The sequence below is a fragment of the Anoplolepis gracilipes genome, chromosome 14, assembly GCF_047496725.1.
Source record: "Anoplolepis gracilipes chromosome 14, ASM4749672v1, whole genome shotgun sequence".
Taxonomy (NCBI): domain Eukaryota; kingdom Metazoa; phylum Arthropoda; class Insecta; order Hymenoptera; family Formicidae; genus Anoplolepis; species Anoplolepis gracilipes.
The window spans coordinates 5,019,472-5,043,870 of NC_132983.1; the positions used below are offsets into that span (position 1 = coordinate 5,019,472).

Consider the following 24,399-nt stretch of genomic DNA (forward strand, 5'->3'; position numbering starts at 1 on the left):
AGAACACGTGTAACGTAGACGAAATGTCGCGGGTAGAGGGGAGTTGAGTATTATGTCTTTATTTGGGCGCTATTACATCTTTGCGTTACGTTGTAACGCACGGATGTCGGGTACCATTATTGCGACACGAGAATCGAGAATTAATACTTTATTTGTGTGTCACTCCAGCTGCGAGGATCAACACAAGTGTCCCCCTTGCGACAAGAGGGTACACTTAATGCGTAGTCTCTCTATGAACGGGGGCCAAATTCTATGGTTTGCTAATTTTCACGGGATCATCGTACCGTGACGTTAGAGCAGATTAGATTCAATGCGGAGAACCGAACTTTCGCGCCTCCCGATAATCGTTTTTTTCAGACAGTTAAATTACCGATGTATTATTCGCTGTCAGGAATAAATTATATAAATTTATTTTTCAGATTTTTTTAATTTTTAACAAATAACTGTAAATATTAAAGGATAAAATGGAAAAATTATTGCAGAAAATTATATTTGCTGAGAAATTTTATTGGGATATTTCTTTTATGTACTCAAATTATATATTATAATTTATTAAGAACTAGATATTTTTTATTTACTTCGCTCGTGTATTAACCCAGGATAAATCATTTAAAAAATTGTGCGCCCCGATTGAGTATGCAAACGATAAGGGCAGGTGAGTATCAACACACCTGCGTCAACCTAGATAACTCTCGGTGATTTAAACACTGTATAAATCAACTTATATATTTTCTTCCGAGAATATATTTGATAAGAATAGCTTTGATACGTTATCTTTTTGTTATATATGTTTGTCATTATTATTGATTTCTCATCGTTATCAATTAAATATCCATCGTCAAAAAACAAGATATCTCATTGCAAGTTTTTTTATTTCGATTCAGATTCTATGAAAAAATTGTAGCCAATGTTCTGTCTTTGTTGAAAAAATTATTAATATCTACTTCTTAAATCACATCTATTTTTGAGTATTAAATTAATATTAAACCTTTTTCATGAAAGCTTAAAAATTTGACTAATATAAAATCAATTAGATATCACGATTATGTGATCAATAAATAAGATATTAAGTAGAAAAAATAAATGTAATAAAAAATTATTCAACTTTTATTAAATTCCTTAGAAATAAATAAAAGTAATTTGTGGATATTTCAGATTTTTTTAAATTCAGCGAATTTAATCGAAGATCATACATTCATCGAGTAGAAGACATGTCTTATCAGACGCGAGGGAGATTGCAAATCGATCGGGGTTACGCGACTCACGCTCCCTTCTCCCTTCGGACGCCCCCCTGTGCCACGAAATCGTCCCTAATTGTCCACAAATCGACAGCCACCCTCGATTTCCCGAACCGTTAAATACAGCTACCATGGAGGCAGCAATTGAACGGGAAAAAGGAGGGGGAGGACTGGTTTCGCTAGCCCCCTTGGACATGGGGAGGGTTCGGGTTCACCGGGCACACCCCGTAGAATATGGATTCAATTACACCTCATTGTGCCGTGGTGTCTATAAACAACGCTGTTTTCACAGCTGATAGTGGCCCACCGTGCTGCGGGTCGTGCACTCCAAGTGAATACGATTCACGTACTATATGTATTTTATCTGGATCTGATCGATTGATAACTGTGAATTTCCAGTTAAAACTGGGTTACGTTTCTTCATTTTTTAAATCTTTATTTATAAAAATTACATTATGCAATTAAAATATTGATTTATTCAATAATATATATAATTATTTAAATATGTAATAATATATGACGTATCTTGTAATTTTTTTTTAATCTATAAAATAATAATATAATAAATATATAAATTAATTAAATATAAAATCAAATAATATATAAATTTAATCTATAAAAAGTATCTAAAGTCTTTCTATAAAACGTCATCGTATCGTTAAAGGTTCGGCGCTTTACAAAAGAAACTTTATAAAATCGCTGAACCTACTTACAAAAAGTCTGCGACATACATGAGTATTTATACTCGATTTTATATAGACGTGAAACTGAAAAAATAATAAATCTCGCATTTTTATAGACATTTATTTCGACCGATATGACTGCAAATCGCGATAAACCCAACGATATTTCCCGATGCATGCGAGCGCGTAATAATATCGCAACGCACGAGAGGGATCCAAGTTTCTTATCTTCCGCACTGTGTCTGCGGCTTTCAAGTTGTTAATGACGATAATGACGTGCGATAATGACGAGCGTTTGAGTTGCGACGGCAACTAGAATGCGGTGAGAGCGAGAAGGAGGATTCGAGAGACGCGTTTCGGGCCCCCGTCGTCGCAAACGACGAGGAGGAAAAACGGAGGATCGTGAGAAGACTCGCAGCCGTCGACGCCATTATCCCTGCTGAGTTGCAGAGCGTCGCGACGCCGCAATATCGACGTTACCGCCTACCATATCTCCCTCCGTTTCCTGCTCTTTTTCTCTCCTCGCCATCTCTCTCTCTCTCTCTCTCCGGATCCACCCCCACACAGCGAACACAAGAAGCACTTTTAGGGTGTTTCAGTTATCAACCCTTCGACGGTTTCGGCCATCTTGCCACTACCCTCTTTTAACGCGAAATTGTTGTCGAGAACGTTCTCGAGATGGGACGAGCTTAAAAGATACCTGTAATCTTGTAAATGACCATTGATCTTGCGAATTTATCTTGCTCGGTTTTTAATTATCATATTTAGACGACTAGTAAAAATATAGATGATATAATATCTCGTTTAATAATAAAAGCCTTCGAAATTTTACGTTAATTTAACAAGTAAAATAATTTTTAAAGCTTGCAATGTTTTTACTGTCAGAAAATTATACCTGAAGGTTTAGCCACGCATCGATTTTCAATGTGTCATCAGAAAAACGTGTGTTTTAGTTCACATTAATTGTACATTTTAAGGGTTTGTGAAGGTAGATGATATAGGTATGACAAATTTTTGGAACTACCTTTATTTGGCTTTGTTATTCACAATGTGATGATGATGATGCTCGCCGCACATCATCTCTTACGTTGCGATAATGTATAAACGATGTACTTATCTCATTATGATAATTTCTATATACAAACCACGTTTTGAACTTCGTAAAAATATCTCACAGATATTCGGCTGTATAGATGGCAACAAAGATAAAAAAATATGGAAACTGAATTGTCTATTGCAAAATAAACACAATTTTTACTCCCTTTTTAGAAATAAAATATAAATCGGGAAGATCAATTACTATTTTTTTTTTTTTTAATTTATTCAACTTTAAAATTTGTTTTAATTAAAAATATATGTAGATTGCATTTATTTATAAAAATGCAATAGAATGTTGCTTTTATTTTCAAGTAAAGCATTTTTTTGACGTGTACATTTTGCAATTATTTGATTTGTTATATATAATGCAAAGTCGCCTGTTCGATAAAAACGTGAGAAATAAATAAATATTAATATAATTAATAGCAATTATATTTACTTAAAGAATTTTAAAGAATCGGAGATAATATTCGACGAAAAGGTACAAATTACATGACGAGGATCAGTGACTAGAAATGCTTCTCCTTAGACACTAAATAACACGCGAGATGAGGAAACGTCTTTGTTCACCACGAGTGACGCATCCGACTCTTTCTCTTCTTTTGTATAACTGGAGTCTTACACGACTCAAGTACAGTTTTCTTGAAAATTTTCTTTTCGTTTATTCGAAAGGCGTCCCGCTTTTGGATGCTCGCGGATCTTCCGGCGTCCAAACTTTCGCGTACATCGTGCCGTTCGGCGAGATATCCGATTTTCTCGACCACGAGAGAGAATGCGAGATAAATGGATTTCCACCGCACCCTGAAAATAAGTAGCAGTTCGCGACAAAAATTAACTTTATTAAAATTGTCAAAAAAAAAAGAGAGAGAGAGAGAGAGAGATTAGAACCGACATAAAAATTTTTATTGCAATTAATTAATGAAAGATATATAATTATTACTTTGGAAAAAGCATTAGCGCTTGCGAATAGATGAGAGTTTGAAAATTGTGTTACAAAATGTAAAAATATCAGAGGGTATCACGCTGTAACTTGTGAAAAAGCAGAACGCATAAATAATGAACAGTTTGTGCGGTTCCCAAAATTTTTGATAATCTCTCAATTTCTCTGGAAAATAATTTATCGCGAAGCACCCCGTATCTATCGGGGACACCTGTCTTGAATAAAGGGTAGATAGGTAATTATGATAAATCGACCTGTGTGATTCCGAAGCGGAAGTACTCAGTCTCACGTTAATAATGTCTGATGTAATATCGAAATTGCGTGAAGTGCGACACGTCGTGCATTAAACTAACAATAAATCTCACGCAGAAATATGTACAATCAAAATCGAATCACGGACGAAAAGTCAGCAAGGTCGATTACGCGTCGCGTTGTAAAATTTAAATTGTAAACATGACATGCTATATTGTAAACTTCAAAAAACGACTACAGTTTTATATAATACAAAAAATTCTCCTTTTTAAAATATTTTGATTATTTTATCGATTTCTTTTTAAACTGTCCAAAATATGAGTGAACTTTGAAATCTTGATATCAATTTTATCAAAGACTCGGACCAAACATTTTTCAATATATATATATATATAGATAAATATTAAGATAAAATATTATTAATTAATACACTTTTATATATTATTATTTAACAGTAACATTTTAAAATGTAAAGATTTTATATTTAATATCTGTGATGATGAGTAAAGCGACATAAATCAAATCTGTGGCATCGATTTTAATCGTGAGATGATTACAGATATAATCGAAATTGGCCTCACCACGAACTATGATCTTCTTAGAATCGTCCCGGCTAGAACATCTCGAGAGACCGCTACTGCCCGTCAGCGGATCGTTACCCTTGTCCGTCCGGACAAGCTCGTTGAGGAAGTTTATGTATCCGATCGCCAGCTTCAGCGTGTCTACCTTCGATAGTCTCTTTTCATACGGTAAAGTCGGTATATGGGCCCTCAGACCCTCAAAAGCGTCGTTTATATTTTGCATGCGCCTTCGCTCCCTCATATTCGCCGCTTGCCGTTGTTGCACCTGTACCTGTCTCGGGCATTTTCCCGATGCTCCGCTGCGTCGATTACCTCGACTTCGTCTACGAAAAACGGTACACGTGTTCTATTTCTAATCCTACGATTAACAGTTGTATTTTTTCAAAACAGGAAGATGGTGTTTTATATATAATTAGAAGAAAAATTCGAAAATTATGTTATACAATTTTTTAATCCAAAAATATCAGAAGAGAGTATGATTGTGCAAAAAGCAGGAGGCATTCCGAAAATTTCGAATAATCTCTCCATTTCTCTGAACAATAATTTACCCCGTATTTATTATTACACCCCGAAAACATCTATCTTGGAATATAAAGGGTAATGGTTTAAGTTTAAGCAAGACTCTCAAAGCGAATTTCGTAGAGCGATTTAAAATTTTAGTTTTAGACAGCAGAAACTTCGGAGAAAGAATTGCTTCTCTAAACCCGAAACCTCGAAAAACTCAAGAGGCTAACTCAGAGGAAACATCTTCCGCGAGGCACTTCCGGGATAGATACTCACTCCCTCGTGTGATTTTCCTGATCGCTGCTGTAGATGCTCTCGTTATCGCTGCTGTTCTCGTCGTACAGATAGTGCTCGCTACCACTGGTGCTACCAGTGCTACCGGAGGGATGATGAGACGATGGCAACTGCGACGGAATGACCGCCGGAAGCGTCGCCGTCGTAGGCACCCCGCAATGCGGCGGCAACGCCGGGATCGCCGGATTGCCCAGGAAGCTGTGCGCCTCGTATATATACTGCCGGTTCATCATGTCCCGCTCGAGATTGTCCATCGAATACATGATGATGATGATGATGATGATAGTGTTTGCCGATGATAATCACTCGAATTTAACGTTTATATCGCGAAACTTACAATTATATTAATTACAGTACGATTTTAATTTAGTATTGTATTCACAAAGTCTGGAACTTTGATTATTAATTAACGAAAGTAGATGTGACTAGATCTCGTTTGACTAGACGTTAATAAAACCGACGTATCTCACGTCATTCAATTCCTCGCGTTAAGCATTTTGGATTCGATTACCGAACGATTGTACTAACTGAATTTTAAATTCCCTTGATAATTACATATTGGCCGTATATATGGCGTCGCCGGAATTTCGAATCACATCTACAAGCACTCGATCACGTCTGGAGGATCGAGAGATAGGATCGGGACACGTGTCGAGCTTTAGGCGCGTGCAGGGTAATATTTCTAAACACAACGGCACGTGTCTTGGCGAACCGCTCGGGGCACGTGTCGAGATTTACCGCAACACTTGTTAATCGGTTGTTTGAAATGCCTTGGCTCGCATCCAGTGCGAGCTCACTTACGACGTCGAGATAAAAAATAAATACCGAGTTGCATCACTTTGCCAACTGTAGACCGCAGACATTTCTTCTCGCAGATAGATTCGATCGTTTTTTTAAGAATAATTTTTTTATTGCGCTCCTTTATATTTTTATATCTTTGTAAGATTTTTTTATATTTTATATTTTACCTTTGTAAGATTCTTATTTTATTTGCACCCTCGCACTTTATTAGCAATTATTGAATTAATCAATTGTATCGTTTTAGCGCGAGTTCAGCATTTCTTATGTCACTTTACTAATTATTTTATTATTTATTAGATTTATCGCAAACAGATTGCTCTATCTTTTTTTTTACACAATATTCTCCAGAAATTTTAATTGTGAATCATTTTATGATGTAAAAATGGATTTTCTCATTTATTAAATAAAAATGATGGAATTTTTAAATTATACCTTGTCTTTTTACGATCCTTTCCCTCTACTAAACTTTTTTCAATTAAATTTCAAAACGTCAGGCTTTAAATATCATCATTGCCCGTTTGACCATTCTTCTCACTATATATAAATTTGTTTAATCTTTGAAAAATTATTCTTCAGTTTTTAGATTGCACTTTACAATTGCACCGATCGTTATTCAGATCAGATTTAATTATAACGAGGATCGTTCAAATGGATTATGCATTGTTTAGAATTCTTTGAAAAGATATTAATTGAGAAAGTTTGTATGAGATTTTAAATATAATATTTTTTGAAACATCTGTATCTCACATTGTTCGATTTCACTTGAATTTCACTCTTTTAAATATTTATAGATTTAAAAACTGTCACAATGATTGTCTATAAATCTCCAACAAAAACACCACTGCGTGTGTGAAAATTTAAAGAATCCTGTATAAATATTCTGTAGAATTATCTTGTCGAGACTTTTTAATTACATTTTCACTGACGACTTGAATATTTCATTCGTTGCGTGAATTACTCAAGTGATCGCGACTCCGGTCGTCTACCGGAGAACACTATCGCGCAACTTTGGACAGTCTTTAAATACTCTTCAGGTTGTTGCGGGATTCCGTCGAGGAAGTCAAGACTTCTCGCAGCCTCTTGCCGACAGACCACCTATAGTGTTCCGGTCGCTCAGGTGGTCTCTCGTTGCACTAAAATCGAAAAGCGGCAAAGCGGAAGCCATGCCGGGGTTGAAAGCCCCAGCTACAACCCCATTCGTTGAACGCTTGGCTGGTAGAGCCTGCCTACCCCTTGGTTGCTGGGGTAGCGGCGCCGCCTCTTCATCGATCTGATAAGGAACTACCGTCGTTCTCGGTCCTAGATACCGTCATGGAACATGAAATCGCGGTCCGCGGCCAATCGAAGCGCATGTTTTCTCGAAAATAAAGAGACGCACGGAATTAAGAGCCTACTTGTGTCAAAAATATCGAAAAGCGGATTCAGCTTTGAAGAAAAATTATTCAGATCTCTATTCAAATAAAAGTAGTATTATTTTGAAGTAAATGTTCAAAGATCCGAAATCATGCAAAATTGATTATTTAATAAAGTTGTGAGATTATGCTAAAAGTATACTTCTCCCATTGATAATTAAAAAGTATTTATCTAAAAAAACGGTAGGTGTAAATAATGAAGCGTTTAGAAATTTAATTGAAAAATCTCTGAAAAATATGACCAGTATAATTTTTCTATGTATATATATATGTATATTCACATGTGCAAATGCTTATTCATTGAAAGTCAATAAAATCGGAAGTCATAAATATAGTACTTAAAAAGCCTTGAGGAACTTTATATTCTTTCGCGACAACTTTTCAGACAGTAAGTTAATCGAGCTAAGTAAATATAAATATTTCGAAAGCAAATTCATTAAGTCTCCTTTCATCATTTCAACATTCCTTTCAAACTCTTGTGAAAATTATTTAAAAGATATATTCGAGCAATAATAGTTTGTTCTAATGGTATTTCAAAGTTATTAATTATATATTGAAACTAGATTAAATTAATAACACAGTGCCTGGACCTTATATAGTCGTTTGGCATTTTCGCAAAAAGTTTTCATCGCCGTTGAATGTTGTTCGTTATTTGCGAACTTGGCAAATCATAGGTTTTGCACGCTCTCGCCGAACCTACAGAATTTTCAAGTACAGTCTATAGCTACTTCATGAATTCGTAATTGTTTGAAAGACGCGAGCGAAAGTCCATCGCAGTAAAGAAAACCGCCAAGAAAAAAAAAGAACTTACAATGTAAAGTAACGAAGCGTATTAATATTATTTTTTTTTTTTTCTTGTATGTAATCTTCCACATTTTTTATGTATTTTCTTCTTATTTTTAAATATATTTAAACATATATAATGTACATAATATATATGTACGTAGAAATATTATGTAAAAATAATTTTTCTGTGTAAAATATTACTATATAATTATACATACATATATATTATATGTAAATATATCGCAATCATGCGCTTATTCGATGCTTATCTTTCTTGAATTGTTACAAACAGCGCAGTGCACATCACCAAGAATCACAGGTAAGTCGTAATAAAAAAGAAATTGGTCGCACGTGACTCGCACGTGCGGTTGTAACATCACGTAAGGGTTGCGTTCTGGGGTTAACCGCTTCGGCGACATTTGGCCCTCTCGGGCAAACCTGTAATTATGCGAACCATAACAGGTACTGATCTGATTTCTCCACCGCGTTATTAAACGTAATAATAATATGTAATAATACCTGCGATATTTAATTACGCTAGCAATATGTTTGCCGGATACACGCGTCTAAACCAGATACTTTAGATTGGTTGCATAAAAACCACGTGTCGCACACGCAGAGAGAGAGAGAGAGAGAGAGAGAGAGAGAGAGAGAGAGTGCATTCGACTTATGCAAGATTTGCATCGAATATTTTTATTTACTCCATAAGGAATAAAAAAAAATTTTGAAAATATCGATTAAAAATATTCTCTTTTAATTATAAAATTTAACTATGTTTTAATAATGTAATGTTTGTAAAACGCAAAATTTCATAATAAACAATTGTGCTAGAGCCTTTCCCTAAAGCGCTCAAGAATTGATTCTTTTTTACAATTCTTCTTACGACAATAATTGATGCAAATAATATGTATAATTTTTTTTTAAAGAAAGAAAAAGGATAATGAATTCTATCATGTATACATATAAATACATACATTAAGTATATTACAATATATTATTACAATATATTAAGAAAATATCCAAAAAATGTGAAAGACACATGAAAATATTGGTTTAAATATTATTTTTGTACATTAATATTACGTTGTTTTATAAATATAATCATATTGTCACTTAAAATCCTTTTGGTATATTCGATATTCATGGCAAACGTGTGTTAATATTTAATTTATTTATCGAAATAAATTGACGAAAGGTTTTCTTTGATAATGCCGACTAATAAACTAAACTCTATTACAAATGTTCGTTTCCGGGTCTCGATCATTCCGAGTTTCGATAATTAGCGGCCCAAAATTATGAGGCGAGGGTACGTCGATGCCGGATGAATTATAGTTCCATCTGCGATGCTTCTCCGGAAAGAATCAGGAAAGCGGCGTTACGATTTCCCACGGTTGTAATTAAAACTCCCATCCAGTCAAATATTGCATCTTAAACGGTTACCATTTCACGCGTATTATTACGTTTATATTAGAATAATCGAGATATATTTATTAATGTATTTTGCAATTACATTGATAATTTCATAATCTTTTAAAAGATTTATTAATTTAGATTAAATTTAAATTACTCTTAAAAAAATGTATATATATATATATATATATATAATAAATATGATTATAAAATTATTAATCGGCATAAATCTTTCCATATCTGCGAGAAAAAATTCAACGATATTAATTTGTATTATTTTTAAATAAATATAAAACAAAACGCAAATTTTTCATTGTTTTACACGTATATCTTTCAATCGAATTTTCAACAGGCCGCAGCTTGTTTCGGTATAATCCGAAATGAAAATACTGCGTCGGCACAGACCCATTGTGCCGCAGTATTTTTGATCCTCGAGATCGAGAGATAACTAAAGGGGATCTCGGATTTAAATCGGTAAAGCCTATGGCCACGTGTACGCGCTTAAATGCGATTCCGGCGACGATTCGATGGGCGGGATTCGCTCGATCTCGCTTCGCATATCGACAATCGGATAAATATTATCTCTACCCTGCCCCTGAAGAAACTTGCCATTATTGATCGTAGTATAAAAAAAATGATAAAGCGTCTTAAAAATGGAGAATATAATTTTTAACTTAAATGATTTGGAAATTAGAAGGTTGAAAGTCGTAATTAAAAATTTGCATCTATTCTCTTTCTTTTTCTTCTTTCGTGGCCAATCATGGAAAACTCCGGATTAACCACTCCATGGATAAAGCGATTTTTCACGGTGCATCCTGACAGGAGAAAACCGTGGCTAACACCTGGTGTACGGAACGCATCGAAATATCCCGCTACGTCTATCGAAACGCAATCGTAAGTGTCTATTAATTTATACACTCAGCAGGAGTGTGAAATCGATTTATGTTTACGAATTGTGGCGAAGCATCCGCTTTGGATGATAATTTTCCGTGAGAACATTAATCTTATCGAATTATATTTTTTATATAAATATAATATTATATTAAAATAATATTAAATTATTACAATGTGAACTAATGCAACTTGAAAAAATTAAAGTTTTATGTATCTAAAGATAAATTTTACAACATTAAGATTTGTGAAAATGATAAAGTTTTTGTAAAACTCTAGATATAGGGATATATTAATAAATATTTTATTACGTTGGGATCTAAAATTATAACAGGTAAGACAAAGAGTAGATGTATAAGTATTTATATAAATAAAAGATGCGTTCTCAATTTTTCTCATTTATATTTTTAACACTAGTTAAAATGTATAACGAATACATAGCTCCTAAAATAGCAAAATAAGTCCTAAAATAGGAAGATAGCGACGATTAGAACTGTCAGAGTTCCCTATCACAATGACGAACCGCAATAACAAATCGATTGTGCGCATGTGGAAGACACATGCACATACATATGTACACTCACTACGGAGGGAAGCTTGTACCCCAGAAAAACTGGGAAAGGCGGTGCATTGGAGCGTGGAGTGTTTGGGGTCTCGTGCCCCTTTTACGCGGGGGTCGCGTGTGAGGACACCACAGGGGGTAACATCCAACCCTAGATACCGGAAACGGTTAGGCGGCACCGGATACGGGAGGCGCATTATTAGACAGGTGGCTCTGGGACTCTGTACTCGGACACGAAAGTTCGATGACTAGGACAAGTTTGGCCTTGTCAATGAAGTGCAACAAAATAGAATACATGAAAGAAAAATAGAGGGAATAAATAATTGTGTAATATTTTTAATTTTAACAATTAAAAATTATACAATAAAAAGGCTTGAAGGAGCTTAATTACAGGTTGTTGCTACTGACATCAATTTTCTAATGATAAGTTGTAATTTAATCAAATATAATACTTATAAAATTTGTCGAATTAATACAAACCATTAACATTGATAAATAATGACAGTGTAACCAAATCATTATAGGTAAATATAAATAGAAGCAAATAAATATGAAAAAAAAAAAAATACAAAAAAGAATAAAAAATTTAACAATTAAGAGGTATTAGAATAATGCATTCCTTCCCGATGAAAAATAATTCAATACGTGCGCTTTCGATTATTGCTGCCTGATTGTTATTTTATAATTATGCGGATGAAATTTATCAACGTTACATAGAAATAAAAGCATCTATTCGGTAACGTCTCGTGCAGATGTACATATTTAGATGACAATTGTATGTTCTATTCAGATATCTATCGAGATTATTATCAAATAGCTTTTTCAAATATGGGAAATATCTCGTCGTTAAATGCTATTCAAACCTGATATTCATGCAAGATGCAATCTACGCATTAATTTGTTTGTCAATGATTTCTATGACTGCGTTTCACGCTTAACTTAACGTGATTTGACGTTTTATACGTTTTCTCGGTGAAATTATAATGAGCGCGTTGTAAACGTTGTAATATCTTCAATCGACAGATGCACCGCGCACATGTACGATTAATTGTCTATTCACGTCATGTTCGTAATGATAAATTGTATTTAACCCTCGTTAAGATCACGTTAACTGTAGCGATAAATATGGAACAAAATATCGAGAAATTGTGCGTATAGCGATATGCGATCCAATTAGCAATCTTAGAATTATCTAACATTTTATTTATAAATTTTAAAAAATATTATATTTATATATGAAGAGAGTTTATATATTACAATAGTAAGTCTATTTGATTGTAATAAATGATTATTGTAAATGGATAAAGATCTAGAATCAAAATTCTTCATTATTATGTGTACATTTTTATTGTTACATATAATGTACGTATAATGTTACATACATGATTCTTTATAATTGCATATATTTTTATTCCCATCAGTTCAAATTTTACTTGAAATAATCGCAAGGAATACGCATTTCGATAAAAATCTACTATTGCCGTGATATAATTTCATATCGATTATCAAAATTTAATTAATTGTAACGTTATGTTGCCACAATATGCATTTCAAAAAAACAAAGTCAAAAGCATCTAAATATATATATATATATTTGCTTTATATAAATAAATAAATATATATATGTGTATTATAAAAAATTTAAAAGAGTGTATATCAAAATTTATTACAAAATATATATTATATAATTAATTCTATGTTACACATAGTATTAATTATATTACAAATATATTTTACAAAATAGGATACAAAATTTAATATAAAATAATTTACATAAAATAATTATTACACAAAAGTGTTTGAAATGTGTTCAATACAAAATTTATTAAAAACTTTTAAATCAAATGTAGCTGATAGTCTATCGCGATCGAAAGAGTTATTAAGAAAATTAGCGTCTTTCTCAATTAAAAGAATCTAGAATTTGAATGCATTTTGTTGACTTTCTAAAGAAAATATCCGGCACAAAAAGAGACGAAGTTTCGATGTTAATCTAATGATTAAATCAGAAGATAAATCGTGATTTAAATTTTGCAAATATACACGATGAATAAATAAAATAAATTGACAGTAGTTTTAATATTTAATTATAATTTCTACAATAATTCTATAATAGTTAGAATACAACATGCGCGCGCATAATATGTATGATTATTATCATGTTATGCGACAATAAAAATATTTCAACATTTGGAGCACATTTCATAATAAAATTATAATACCTACGTGTGAGGAATCGAACGTGGATGTAGAATCTAATGCCCGATTTATTTTCAAATGTACGATTTTGTACGATTTCCACTATCAAAAATAAGATGTGTGTATTGTTTCACAAAAAATTTTAACTTTATAATCCTTAAAATAATCGCGTTATCGTCACATTTAATAGATGATAACTTGTCCAATAATTAGCGATATTTGCGAAATTTTTAAATAAAAGTTTTTCAAATTTATTAATAATCTTTTATAACAAGTAAGTTGCTAAATTTTTGAATAATTTTACAATAGAAACGTTGCAATTGAATCCGTATTAAATCAAATATGTTAATTCAATAAATTTTGTGTTAATTTCCTTTTTCGTTCAATTTCGTGTAATTTACAATAGATTTTTTACAATAGATTTATATAATAAATATACATTATATATAATAGATTTTTACAATAAATATACATACAATAGATACAATATTATTATACGTACAACACTATGTAACTTTAATATATTTTATACAATTAACTCGTACATTTTTACATTTTTATAATTAAATTGAATTTCCAATTTTTAATATTTTATTTCTATATAATCTTTTTTCTCAATTTTTTATACGTAATTTATATTTGATTAATTTTTTATTTCTCTGAAAAAAATATTACATTTTTATATTTTTTCCCTAAAAATAAATTTAACTTTATAGCTTTAAATTTAATTAATTTTAATTTGAGCTTTTTTTTAATGTCCTAATAGCCCCTAGTTAACCTAACCCAGTTCCATTCTAATGACGCTATTTTCTATGCCAGTAAAAACTCGTCATAAAGTGAGATTTGAGTCCTAATTGGGATCATGTATATCTTTTATATATGTAGCCAGTATTGACTACGTACTTCTCAAGCCAGTTGAACCTACCTTTCGTTGCTCCTGGCTATTCATTCTGACTCGATTTCTATGAGCCAAGAATTTAGGAAGAAGATTAACTTCTTTCACTGCCGGTTAATTATCACCGGCAGATAAGACGACTTATAATCGTTAGGATCGTACGATATAACGATTGTTTTTTAGACGCGTATATCATTAAGTCGTCAAAAGTCGCAAAAGACAAATATAAAATATATTAGCATGCATAACCCTCTGTTGGCGGATCATTAAAGATTTCTATCTTTAAAAATATTTTATAAAACTCATATATATAATTGAAATAGATATTTCATGTAATTGCAAAACACTAGAATAAATGTTATATATTTTTAAAATATTTTTCTTTTTCCATCAATTTTTATGTACAAATATAGTATATCTGTTTTAACAAAAAAAAAAAAAAAAAAAAAAATTTTAAATAATAAATTAAAAATTTAATATAAAATTGTTGTCTTAGAATACACAAAAAGAAATTGTTCTACGATCTAATTGATCCAAAGTCTGCTATGCACGCGGTTATTCCGCCGTCTGAGGGGTAAAGCAACGAATTTATCTACAATCTATATCTCTATCTACAATAATCTCTACACAAATCCGTTGCTTTAAAATAGAATTTTTTTATCACTCACCGACACCGGTACACAACAGCGGAGTTGTCGACATTGAAGCTACGTCTGTAACAAACAAATATGAAATCCAAATTATAGCAGCATAATTTAAAATAATTAATATTCACAAGAAATGATTATTATACTCATTAAATTTTATATTCAATGCGTAAAATAAGCAGATATATATATATGGAGTAATTTTATAAGTTAAAAAAAAACTATTTTTTATATAAATAATATAATTTTTTTAATAGAAACTTTTATAAGATTTAAAAGTCTTTATCTTTAAGTTTCTTTGTTTAAATTATTCAAGTGAATAAACTAAATTAATTTATATAAGGGATTTATAATAATTAATATATAAATAATAATATACAAATAATATTTACCATAGGGTTGCTCCGCCGGTGCAAGATGCCTCTCCTAGGCCTGCTCCTCCTCTCAGATGTCAAGATTGTCAGAAACTATTGTTTTATTCGCGCGATATACTTTTTTTAACTTGTTTAAATTGCACCAAAGTAAAAACGCGCGATGGTTTGACGGCACTCCCGAATTTCGGAAAGATCGAGGGAATCGATCGCGAATGGGGTTCGCTCGATTCTCGTTCGTGCAGGACCGCATCTCAGGCCGACTCAAGCTCATTAGGCACGATTTCGGATGAGCATATGTGTCTATCATACAGACCGTCCACATGATACGTCATATAGGGCTGGTAGACGGATCAAGAGGAACACCCATTTCATGAATGTTCAACAATCTGAGCATTTATCAAATGGATCGGACATCTTTACCGAGCGAAAATCATGACCTAAATCCTCCAGTCGACGTCCTCAATGCGATACGTATTGCTGGTAGACGGTGCAAGAAAAAGGACTCGTTCACCTCAGCCGCGATACTGAGACTGACGTGTAAACGTTGTTGCCCAGTAAAAAAACGACGGTTGAAAAAACGCCAAATAAACGCCGATAAACGACATCCATTCGACATCTTCTTCAATCAATGATTTTTCACTGGAAAGGAAGAGCTGAGAGAATCCCAGTTAGTCGGCGTCAAATACGATTTGCGACAATAATTTTTCGTGATCGAAATCCGGATATTACATGAAGGAAAAACACGACCGCGATCGCGACGAAACTGAGAGGAATGCAAAAACAATAGCGTTATATGTAATCAAGGTCGTATGCGACGTTATTATTTTATTTACGTATTTCGCAAATATTCGACTTTAAACATATTTTAAGATTTATCGCGTAGTATAATGCGTATGTATATTATCGTGACGAGAAAGAGCGCGTGTAGATTAAACTATTAAAATATTTTACGCTTTTTTATAGATATATTTCATAACTGCGGTCCATACTTCAATGCGCTTGATATTATCATTCGAAAGTTCTACGTATTATAATGAGTTCAGTTATTTCGCAGACTATAATAACGCGTATTATCGAGGTGAGAAATGTTTACGGCGTGCTTGACTTTGAGATGACTGAGCGCGAGGTACTACGAGTCTACGACGCACGCGCCGGGGTGGGAGTCGGGAGTACGTGCGTACGCTAAGCCCGCCGGAGCCGGAGTCGAAGGTCGAAGTCGGAATGAATGGATGTCACGGCGCGGCGCGCCAATATCTCTCCCCTCTCTTCCTACGCACGCAGTGACGTCAGGAGAAGGGGGGAGAGCGTGCTCTTTCTTCCTCGTCGCGCAAAAACAACAAAACTTGACACGTTAAATACGTAAAATTCCTTAACCAAAATCATATTATTCAATATATTCAACGCGTTTTAAAATACGTAAAACTTGATTACAAAATATAATTGTTAGTAAAATATTTTAATCAAAGCAATCTTATGACTGTATATCAACTCTATTTATTTATTATATCCGTTATAATAAATATATCGTAATGAAAATTATATCAATAATGTAAACGTATGTATATTATATATATATATACAATAATTAGATTTACCTTGTTGCCAATTATAAATATAAATTGAAGAATATTACTGTGTTTCTTGATAAAAATATGAATTAAGAGGATAAAGTTATATTATAAATTAAATTCTGAAAATATGTACGCGCGCATCAAATTATTTTTACACTATCTGTCAGTTTTATGGTCATGAGAATTTTTGTACGGAATACGTTTATCATCGTCCTCGAACACGTTAACTTTTTTCAAGCAAATCGGACTTGAGCGCTCATCACGTATCGCCGTCGAACGATACCTCGCACCTCGATTCTCTCGCGAGTATCGACCACGTGGAGGGTCGAGAGTCGCGACTCGCGACGCGTCACGCGTCACCATCCGTCTCGTGTCGACACGCGAGTCCCGCCGCCGCCGTTGTCGGCGGACTATTTTTGCTGAGCTTTAGGTTCCCCTTGTTTACATCTGGAGGATCCGCGAATCGCGTGCCGCCCGTCCCGCGCCGTCCTCCCTTTCTCGCCTCTCCTGTGCACGTCGTGATTCCGCTTGATCTTGTTCATCGTGGATTTTCCCTGCTGAAACTTGCCTCCGTCAACCGCGCATTCGTTCTCAGGATTCGTCGTGATTGCTTCGCGCGCAGCAAGTATGAAGGTGACGGTGACAACGCTCAGCGACGATAGCGTCTTCGTCCTGGACGTGAGCGAGGAGCTGGAGCTGGAGAATTTCAAGGCGTTCTGCGAAATCGAGAGCGGAGTGCCGGCCCACGAGATCGTCATCGCGTTCAATGGGTTGCCGTTGATGGATGACAAGAAGTCCCTGCGCGATCACGGCATCCGTGACGGAGATGCCGTTATCCTGCAGCATATGCACCAGAGCGGCAGCGATCTGAATCTTCAGCCCTTCAACAGAGGTGGGCAATGATTTTTAGATAACGACGGTGATCCATAAATAATCGGAACGTTATTATAAATCTGGACGAAACAAGTCGAGGATATCTCTACCCTGTATTTATTTTCATCGTTGCAACAATTTATCTTGTTTTCGTCGACATGGAAGGCTGTAAAAGCCTGATGGTCTTTAATGTTGAAATCTTGGCCTTTGACTTAATTTAATTATGCATGCATTTATCATTTATAGCTCTTTCTCTCTCTCTCTCTCTCTCTCTTTCTGAACGTCACCATGAACCTTGTTTCATTGTCTTTTTCCATGTCTTATTCTTTGTATCACATAGTCCTTTGCGTAACGCATATCATGTCTTACAAAAATGAACATACTAAATTCCAAGAAACGTCACTCTAGCCATTCCATTACTGGACTTCAGTTCCATCAGAGTTCCCGACATCAGCAACATACAGGCGTCAGCAGCCAATCCCAAATAACAGAGTACAAAATCCTCGCAGCGAGGATGATCCAGCGTTGATAAGAAATATGTTCATGGCTAATCCAGATCAGCTGGCATTGTTGAAGCAGAATAATCCTAGATTAGCTGACGCTTTGCTGTCAGGAAATCTTGGTAAGCAGTAGTTCTAATTATATAACATTTTATAACATTGTATATCTTGCATCTCTGGTCTAAATATTTGTATATTATAGATAGATTTTCGACTGTACTCAGAGAGCAGATAGCCGCTCGAGAAGAACGGCAAGCGCAACGGCTGAGAATGATGAACGCGGATCCATTTGATACAGAAGCACAACGGCTGATCGCCGAAGAGATTAGGCAAAAGAATATCGAGGCGAATATGGAAGCTGCAATGGAGTACAATCCAGAAACCTTTGGCACTGTCGTTATGTTGTATATCAATTGTAAAGTCAATGGATTTCCAGTTAAAGCGTTTATTGATTCAGGTAAATCATCGGCCGTTGATTCGAGCTACTTACAATAGCAAGTAGAAATGCGTCATTATTCAATATTTTGCGTGTATCTTGAGACGCGCGTGAAAAATGTGGTGATTATTTTTAAACATCTTTGTTTCGCTGCATTTCGGCGTCCGTGTGAGTAGTATATTTATTTTTAAATATACACATTTAGGAGAAGCATTCTACATGACATGCAGAAAAACAGTTTAAATTTAGATCTGACAACTCGTGTGATCTTCATCTGCGAAAACAGCGCAAGAGAAAAAAAAGATTTTGTTCTCAATTTAAATATAATCCGATGGTTTCTAAAAATGTTTGCACGATGATTGCAAAAGATTTCGCAAAGTCGATCCTATGCATTATAATATTGAAAACGTTTTTGTGATGCAAGGTGCTCAAACCACTATTATGTCTGCCGCTTGTGCCGAGAGATGTCATATTATGCGTCTAGTAGACACAAGGTGGGCTGGAGTTGCCAAGGGCGTCGGAGTTCAACGCATAATCGGTCGTATACACATGGTGCAAATACAAATTGGCAACGATCATCTTACCACGTCGTTTAGCGTTCTCGAGGAGCAGCCTATGGACATGCTGCTGGGATTGGACATGCTTAAGAGACATCAGTGTTGCATAGACCTGAAGAAAAATGTCTTGAAGATTGGTACTACGGGCACTGAAACTCCTTTTTTGGCAGAAGGTTCGTTTCTTCTTACTGTCTGTAATTAATACAATTTATTCTTAATGTTATTGAGTTTTGATACGTGTTACTGATATTAAGATACCAAACAATGTCGAATTGAAAAATATTAACATTATTTTGTTAATTATTTTATAGGTGATTTACCCGAATGTGCAAGATTAAGTGGGAACAGCGACGAATCTTTAGATGACAGAGATCTCCAACGAGCACTCGAGGACAGTTCGAGAGACGCGAAAAAGCAGAGGCAACAACATGGTAAGAATAAAATCAGACTCGTTTAAAATTTTTGTGTTCTTTTTTGTTTCCAAAATTTAAAAAAAAAAGATATAAAGAAAATAACGCATTGGTTTCTTTTATCGTTTCTTGCAACTGGTCTATCTTTAAAATTTCATTTTTACTCTTAAGTAATTATGTAATTTTTTCTCATCTTTTTTTTTTGCAACTTATATAAAAAAAGAATATAACACTATGCAGGGTCATTATTGGAAATATACAAAATTTTACATACTTTAATTTTTTGAACAAAGAATCTATTTAGCAATCTATCAATGATGAATGATTTTCGTCGAAAAGTTTCAGACGGGCAAGGCAGTAGTAATCAAGCCTCGTCAAATCGACCAGCTGCCTTAGAAACTACAGTCTATCCACACGATCCGTTCACGGAAGCCACTGTCAAAGAACTAGAGGCTCTGGGTTTTACCAGAGCGCAAGTTATTGCGGAACTGCGTAGATTTAATGGTGATAAAACGCAGGCTACTGCCGCATTGTTTGCGAAATCCTTGAAATTCTGAATAACGAAAATTGTCGCACGCGATTCAAATATACAAATCGTTAGTTAAAGACAGACATGGCGAAATTATGAATATATTATACGCAATAAAAATGGAGGGGACCTACAATGTTCAAAGCAATTTTTAAATATCATCTAGCGTCGACAGAGAGTATCCGTTTGATATATAGCTAACTATATAGAAGAATTTTTATAACTCGATAACGAGTTGAAGAACTTTGCAAGCGAAAATGTGCGCTTTGAATCTAAAATCGTGTGAAATTACGTAAACTAAAATTATATAAACAATTCACAATCGCGAGAGCTGAAAAAAGTTATCTGAAACATACAACTTTGCACAGTTTCTTATACATGTATATGGCGCCTAAGAATTGCGCATTATTTCCAATTAGTATAGTAAAAATTGATTATATATATATATAATATATATATATAATATTATATATAAATATATAAAAGAGATATCAAATTGTTATGACCTAATACTTGATATTGGTATAATTAATTGCAATATACGTAGATTTGCAAGATATTGCGATTATACTTTGTATGTTAAGATTTAGTTCGGATGTTATGGTCTTACAAGTGCGACATGAGTATGGATAGATATAATAAGAAATAAGATTTTTCTACGCATCGCGATATATAAATATATATATATATATATATATATATATTTCACGAAATACTTTGTAATATTTCATTTAAATGGTAAATATGGACAAAATGTATATATCTAGTATTAATAGACTAGATAAAATCGAGCATGATATGTGGGACAGATAAAACCCTTGTATGAGATCTTTATGCTATTTGATAATGTTTCAAAGACTCGAATTGACGTTGGATGCGGCTCAAACTCAGTTCCTCATTATTTACTGAAGAAACGCCGACTGTACATACATAAAAAAAAATGATAATGACAGGCAAATATAGAACATTTTCCATTTTTTTACAAAATATTGTTACAATAGGAGTTACGAAAAAGTAAAAAGTCTACGCAGAAACGCGCGCATCAATCTTACAGACAATATCGATTTTATATTGCTATTTTTCTTTTGACATGGTATTTGGTATATTATTGTGTAATTTCTTTGCCATTTATATATAAAACGTGACGAATTATATGGCTTGATTTATTTGTTCGTTATCGACTAAACTAATTTAGCACATAAGCTCCAATTAAATCATAATATTACACAAACTTGCGAGATAATCTATTTTGAAAAATATACCATTTTTTTTCTCTATTATCCTAGTAAAACCAAAGGAAGCATTTGTTACTATAAGTTATTATAATTTAATAACAACTTTTCAACGGAAATAAATCTTTTTTCATCTATAATAAAATCGCATTTATATAGTAATTTTTATTATATATCCGCACTCTTATTTTTTCTAGTCTCGTACATATATTTAATTTTGCGTAAAACATAAAACTAAAAAAATTAATGAAAAGTTTCTATATTCTTTTATTATTTAATAACACTTGTTATATATCAATCCATCATTTATTATATGAAATCTCATCTTCATCCTTATATACATCATTTTTTTTTACTTGACATGCAAAAAATCAATGAGACTTCGACGGACTCGTTACACGTTGAAATGTAGTCTCTCATTGAAAGCTCATTGATTACTGGGCAATTCGTCTTTCGCCCAGGTCAGATTTACGATCTTTCCTGTGCGAGCAGATTCTTCACATGCCGTAGCGATCTTGGACACCGCCAGGATTTCCTTCGACTTGACCATCGACTCAGCCTTACCATGCACTATGTCGATGAAGTGATCCAATTCCCTTCGATAGGCGATCATGAATCGGCTGGCAAACGAATACCAGATCGGGGGGCCGACCATCCCCTGCACACCGTGTTCCCGATGAATGGCCGATAATGGCCGCTCGTTGTCAGCTTGTACGACACCCTTCGGACCGAATACTTCTAGCCGTTGATCGTATCCGTAAGTGCTATTACGCGACAGATCGATCATGCCGACGGTACCTGACGGAAAGTGTAACGTCGCCCCGACCGTGTCGAAGTCTCCGATCGCCTTGATCTCCGGGATGTTCGCGTCAGCCAAGACCGAAACCTGTAATCGCACATTATCAGTCTCGTCAATGGTATTGCAAGATTTATGAATTTAACTTTTTATTTTTTCTAGTGAGGAATTTGATCTTCTTTGAAATTAAATTAAATTAAATTAATAAGTTTAGACATGTATGTATGAAAAAAAAACCTTGTCAGGGAACTCTCCGACAACCCAGGTGAGCATGTCGATATCATGAACCATACAGTCGTGAAAGATACCGCCGGATATTTTCAAGTAGTCTATAGTAGGTAGGGGAGAATCGCGTGCGACGGTTTTGATCATGTGCACGTGTCCGATTTCCCCTCTTCGAACTCGGTCTCGCACTGCCGAGTAGCTGGGATCAAATCGCCGATTGAACGCACAAAACAACGGTGTACCAGTTTTCTCAGCTATCTCGTAACACTTGACAGTGTCCGCCTGATTTTCCGCTATGGGTTTTTCACAGAAGACCGCCTTTTTCGCCTTTAGAGCATTAATAACGATAGTCTCATGCGTGTAGGTCGGCGACGACACGACAATTGCATCGACACTGTACGAATAGTGAAATACGAGAATTATATATGCAATGTTTATTATACCATTAATATGATAAATCTATAATCTATTTTATATTGTAATTTCTATAATATTTTTTTAATGTACTATATAATATATAATTTTTTTATTAATATATTCTATACATAATTTTCATCGATAGTGCTTTTTCTTATTTAATGCAACTACTCACTTGGCATCTTTGAATACTTTATCGGATTGCTTGCTATTTAGGAAGGTAACATCCACTAAATTCCAGCGTTTACGTATTTTTTCCCAGTTGCTCTCGATATCGTCAACGATATATAAAAGTTTGACGCGCGTATTAAAAATTATAGAAACTAAATGTATCATGCCAGCACGACCAACACCGAATAGGGCCAGCTTGAGTATCGGGTCATTTCGAGAATCAGTTTTCAGGGCGAGGTCTTCTATGTATCTGCGAAAAGACATTTTAATTAGTAAACACACGCACGCACAAAGACAGTATTAACCCGTATTGCCGTACGATTTAGTTCGACGAAATCCGTGCCTGACTCTTGATGTTTACATTTATTTCCACGAGTGTGACTTGTGATATTCATGTTTGGTCCAAAACTGTTATCACGAGTCTGACTCGTCAATGTACGGCAAGGGGTTAAAAATATCTCGAATAATTTTAGAATAAATTACGTTAGCTGTGACATAATAGGATAAGAAGTGAACGTCAATTTTTGTTGCTAAACTAAATATCAATTTTTACAACGAAATTAATAAAATGGTAAACTCAATCTTTAGAGATAAATCATTTTCCTCGCTGAAAAGATTTTCAGTTGAGCATTTGCTCGAGATACCCGATGAGATGCAATGACACAAATCAAATTAATTTCTTACTTATTATAGAGATAATCCTCTTCGGGCGGTGAAGGTTTCGTCTTGACATAGGGAGATGTTTCCTTGAATTTCGCTGTTGCCATTTCTGCTACACTTTACGTCGAAATTTACTCCTAAAATCTTCTGTTATTGAGAGACCGATGATGACTGACTAACTTATATATGTATGTTGGAAGAGAAATAATAAAAGTGGGGGCTGGCTAATGTAATCTATATTGTTTGGAAATTTAACGCTGACAAGATATATTTTCATAATCCCTTGAAATAATCATCATAGAATCTCAACATAAATAACGTATAACATAAAAATTAGAAAATCTTTATTAGGCTGAATCATTGTTTTTTATTTTTACTGATCGATATTTTTTAATATAGATTTTGAACGATCCATTCAACAAATGCAAAAAGTAGTTAACATCGTTCAACAAATGTAA

At 34.1% G+C, this 24,399-nt stretch overlaps 3 protein-coding genes across 4 annotated transcripts; 1 reads left to right on the forward strand and 2 right to left on the reverse strand.

Moving 5' to 3' along the window:
• Positions 1 to 1,880: 1,880 nt before the first annotated feature.
• Positions 1,881 to 7,641, reverse strand: Fer1 (48 related 1). Of its 2 annotated transcripts, none has more exons than XM_072906234.1 (3): positions 5,573 to 7,641; positions 4,796 to 5,115; positions 1,881 to 3,820 (listed from the first exon to the last, which is right to left on the reverse strand). In XM_072906234.1, the coding sequence occupies exons 1-3, from the start codon at positions 5,851 to 5,853 to the stop codon at positions 3,681 to 3,683; spliced, it is 741 nt and encodes a 246-aa protein (XP_072762335.1). In that variant the 5' UTR covers positions 5,854 to 7,641; the 3' UTR covers positions 1,881 to 3,680. The 2 variants fall into 2 exon arrangements, with proteins under 2 accessions (XP_072762335.1, XP_072762334.1); XM_072906233.1 differs by having other exon boundaries at positions 1,882 to 3,820; positions 4,793 to 5,115; positions 5,573 to 7,639.
• A 9,836-nt stretch (positions 7,642 to 17,477) lies between these two features.
• Positions 17,478 to 21,420, forward strand: Rngo (DNA damage inducible 1 homolog rngo). Its single transcript, XM_072906545.1, is given in 7 exon segments — positions 17,478 to 18,027; positions 18,417 to 18,492; positions 18,494 to 18,630; positions 18,711 to 18,965; positions 19,369 to 19,674; positions 19,813 to 19,932; positions 20,251 to 21,420. Coding segments are annotated over 7 exon segments (1,377 nt in total). The 5' UTR covers positions 17,478 to 17,762; the 3' UTR covers positions 20,469 to 21,420.
• Positions 21,421 to 21,915: 495 nt separating this feature from the next.
• LOC140673552 (inositol 2-dehydrogenase) lies at positions 21,916 to 24,125 on the reverse strand. The gene is made up of 4 exons (XM_072906547.1): positions 23,966 to 24,125; positions 23,286 to 23,531; positions 22,706 to 23,087; positions 21,916 to 22,558 (listed from the first exon to the last, which is right to left on the reverse strand). Exons 1-4 carry the CDS (start codon positions 24,046 to 24,048, stop codon positions 22,100 to 22,102), a joined length of 1,170 nt encoding a protein of 389 aa, XP_072762648.1. The 5' UTR covers positions 24,049 to 24,125; the 3' UTR covers positions 21,916 to 22,099.
• Between the last annotated feature and the right edge of the window lie 274 nt (positions 24,126 to 24,399).

Excerpts from the sequence above, each read along its gene's own strand:
- Fer1 (XM_072906233.1), bottom strand. The coding sequence starts at position 5,853 with ATGTATTCGATGGACAATCTCGAGCGGGACATGATGAACCGGCAGTAT. Across the intron at positions 5,116-5,572 it reads CAGGAAAATCACACGAGGGA|ACGAAGTCGAGGTAATCGAC; the intron begins GTGAGTATCTAT and ends CGTTTTTCGTAG. Across the intron at positions 3,821-4,792 it reads TAAGAAGATCATAGTTCGTG|GGTGCGGTGGAAATCCATTT; the intron begins GTGAGGCCAATT and ends ACTTATTTTCAG.
- LOC140673552 (XM_072906547.1), bottom strand. The coding sequence starts at position 24,048 with ATGGCAACAGCGAAATTCAAGGAAACATCTCCCTATGTCAAGACGAAA. Across the intron at positions 23,532-23,965 it reads GAGGATTATCTCTATAATAA|ATACATAGAAGACCTCGCCC; the intron begins GTAAGAAATTAA and ends GTCTTTTCGCAG. Across the intron at positions 23,088-23,285 it reads AAAGTATTCAAAGATGCCAA|TGTCGATGCAATTGTCGTGT; the intron begins GTGAGTAGTTGC and ends CTATTCGTACAG.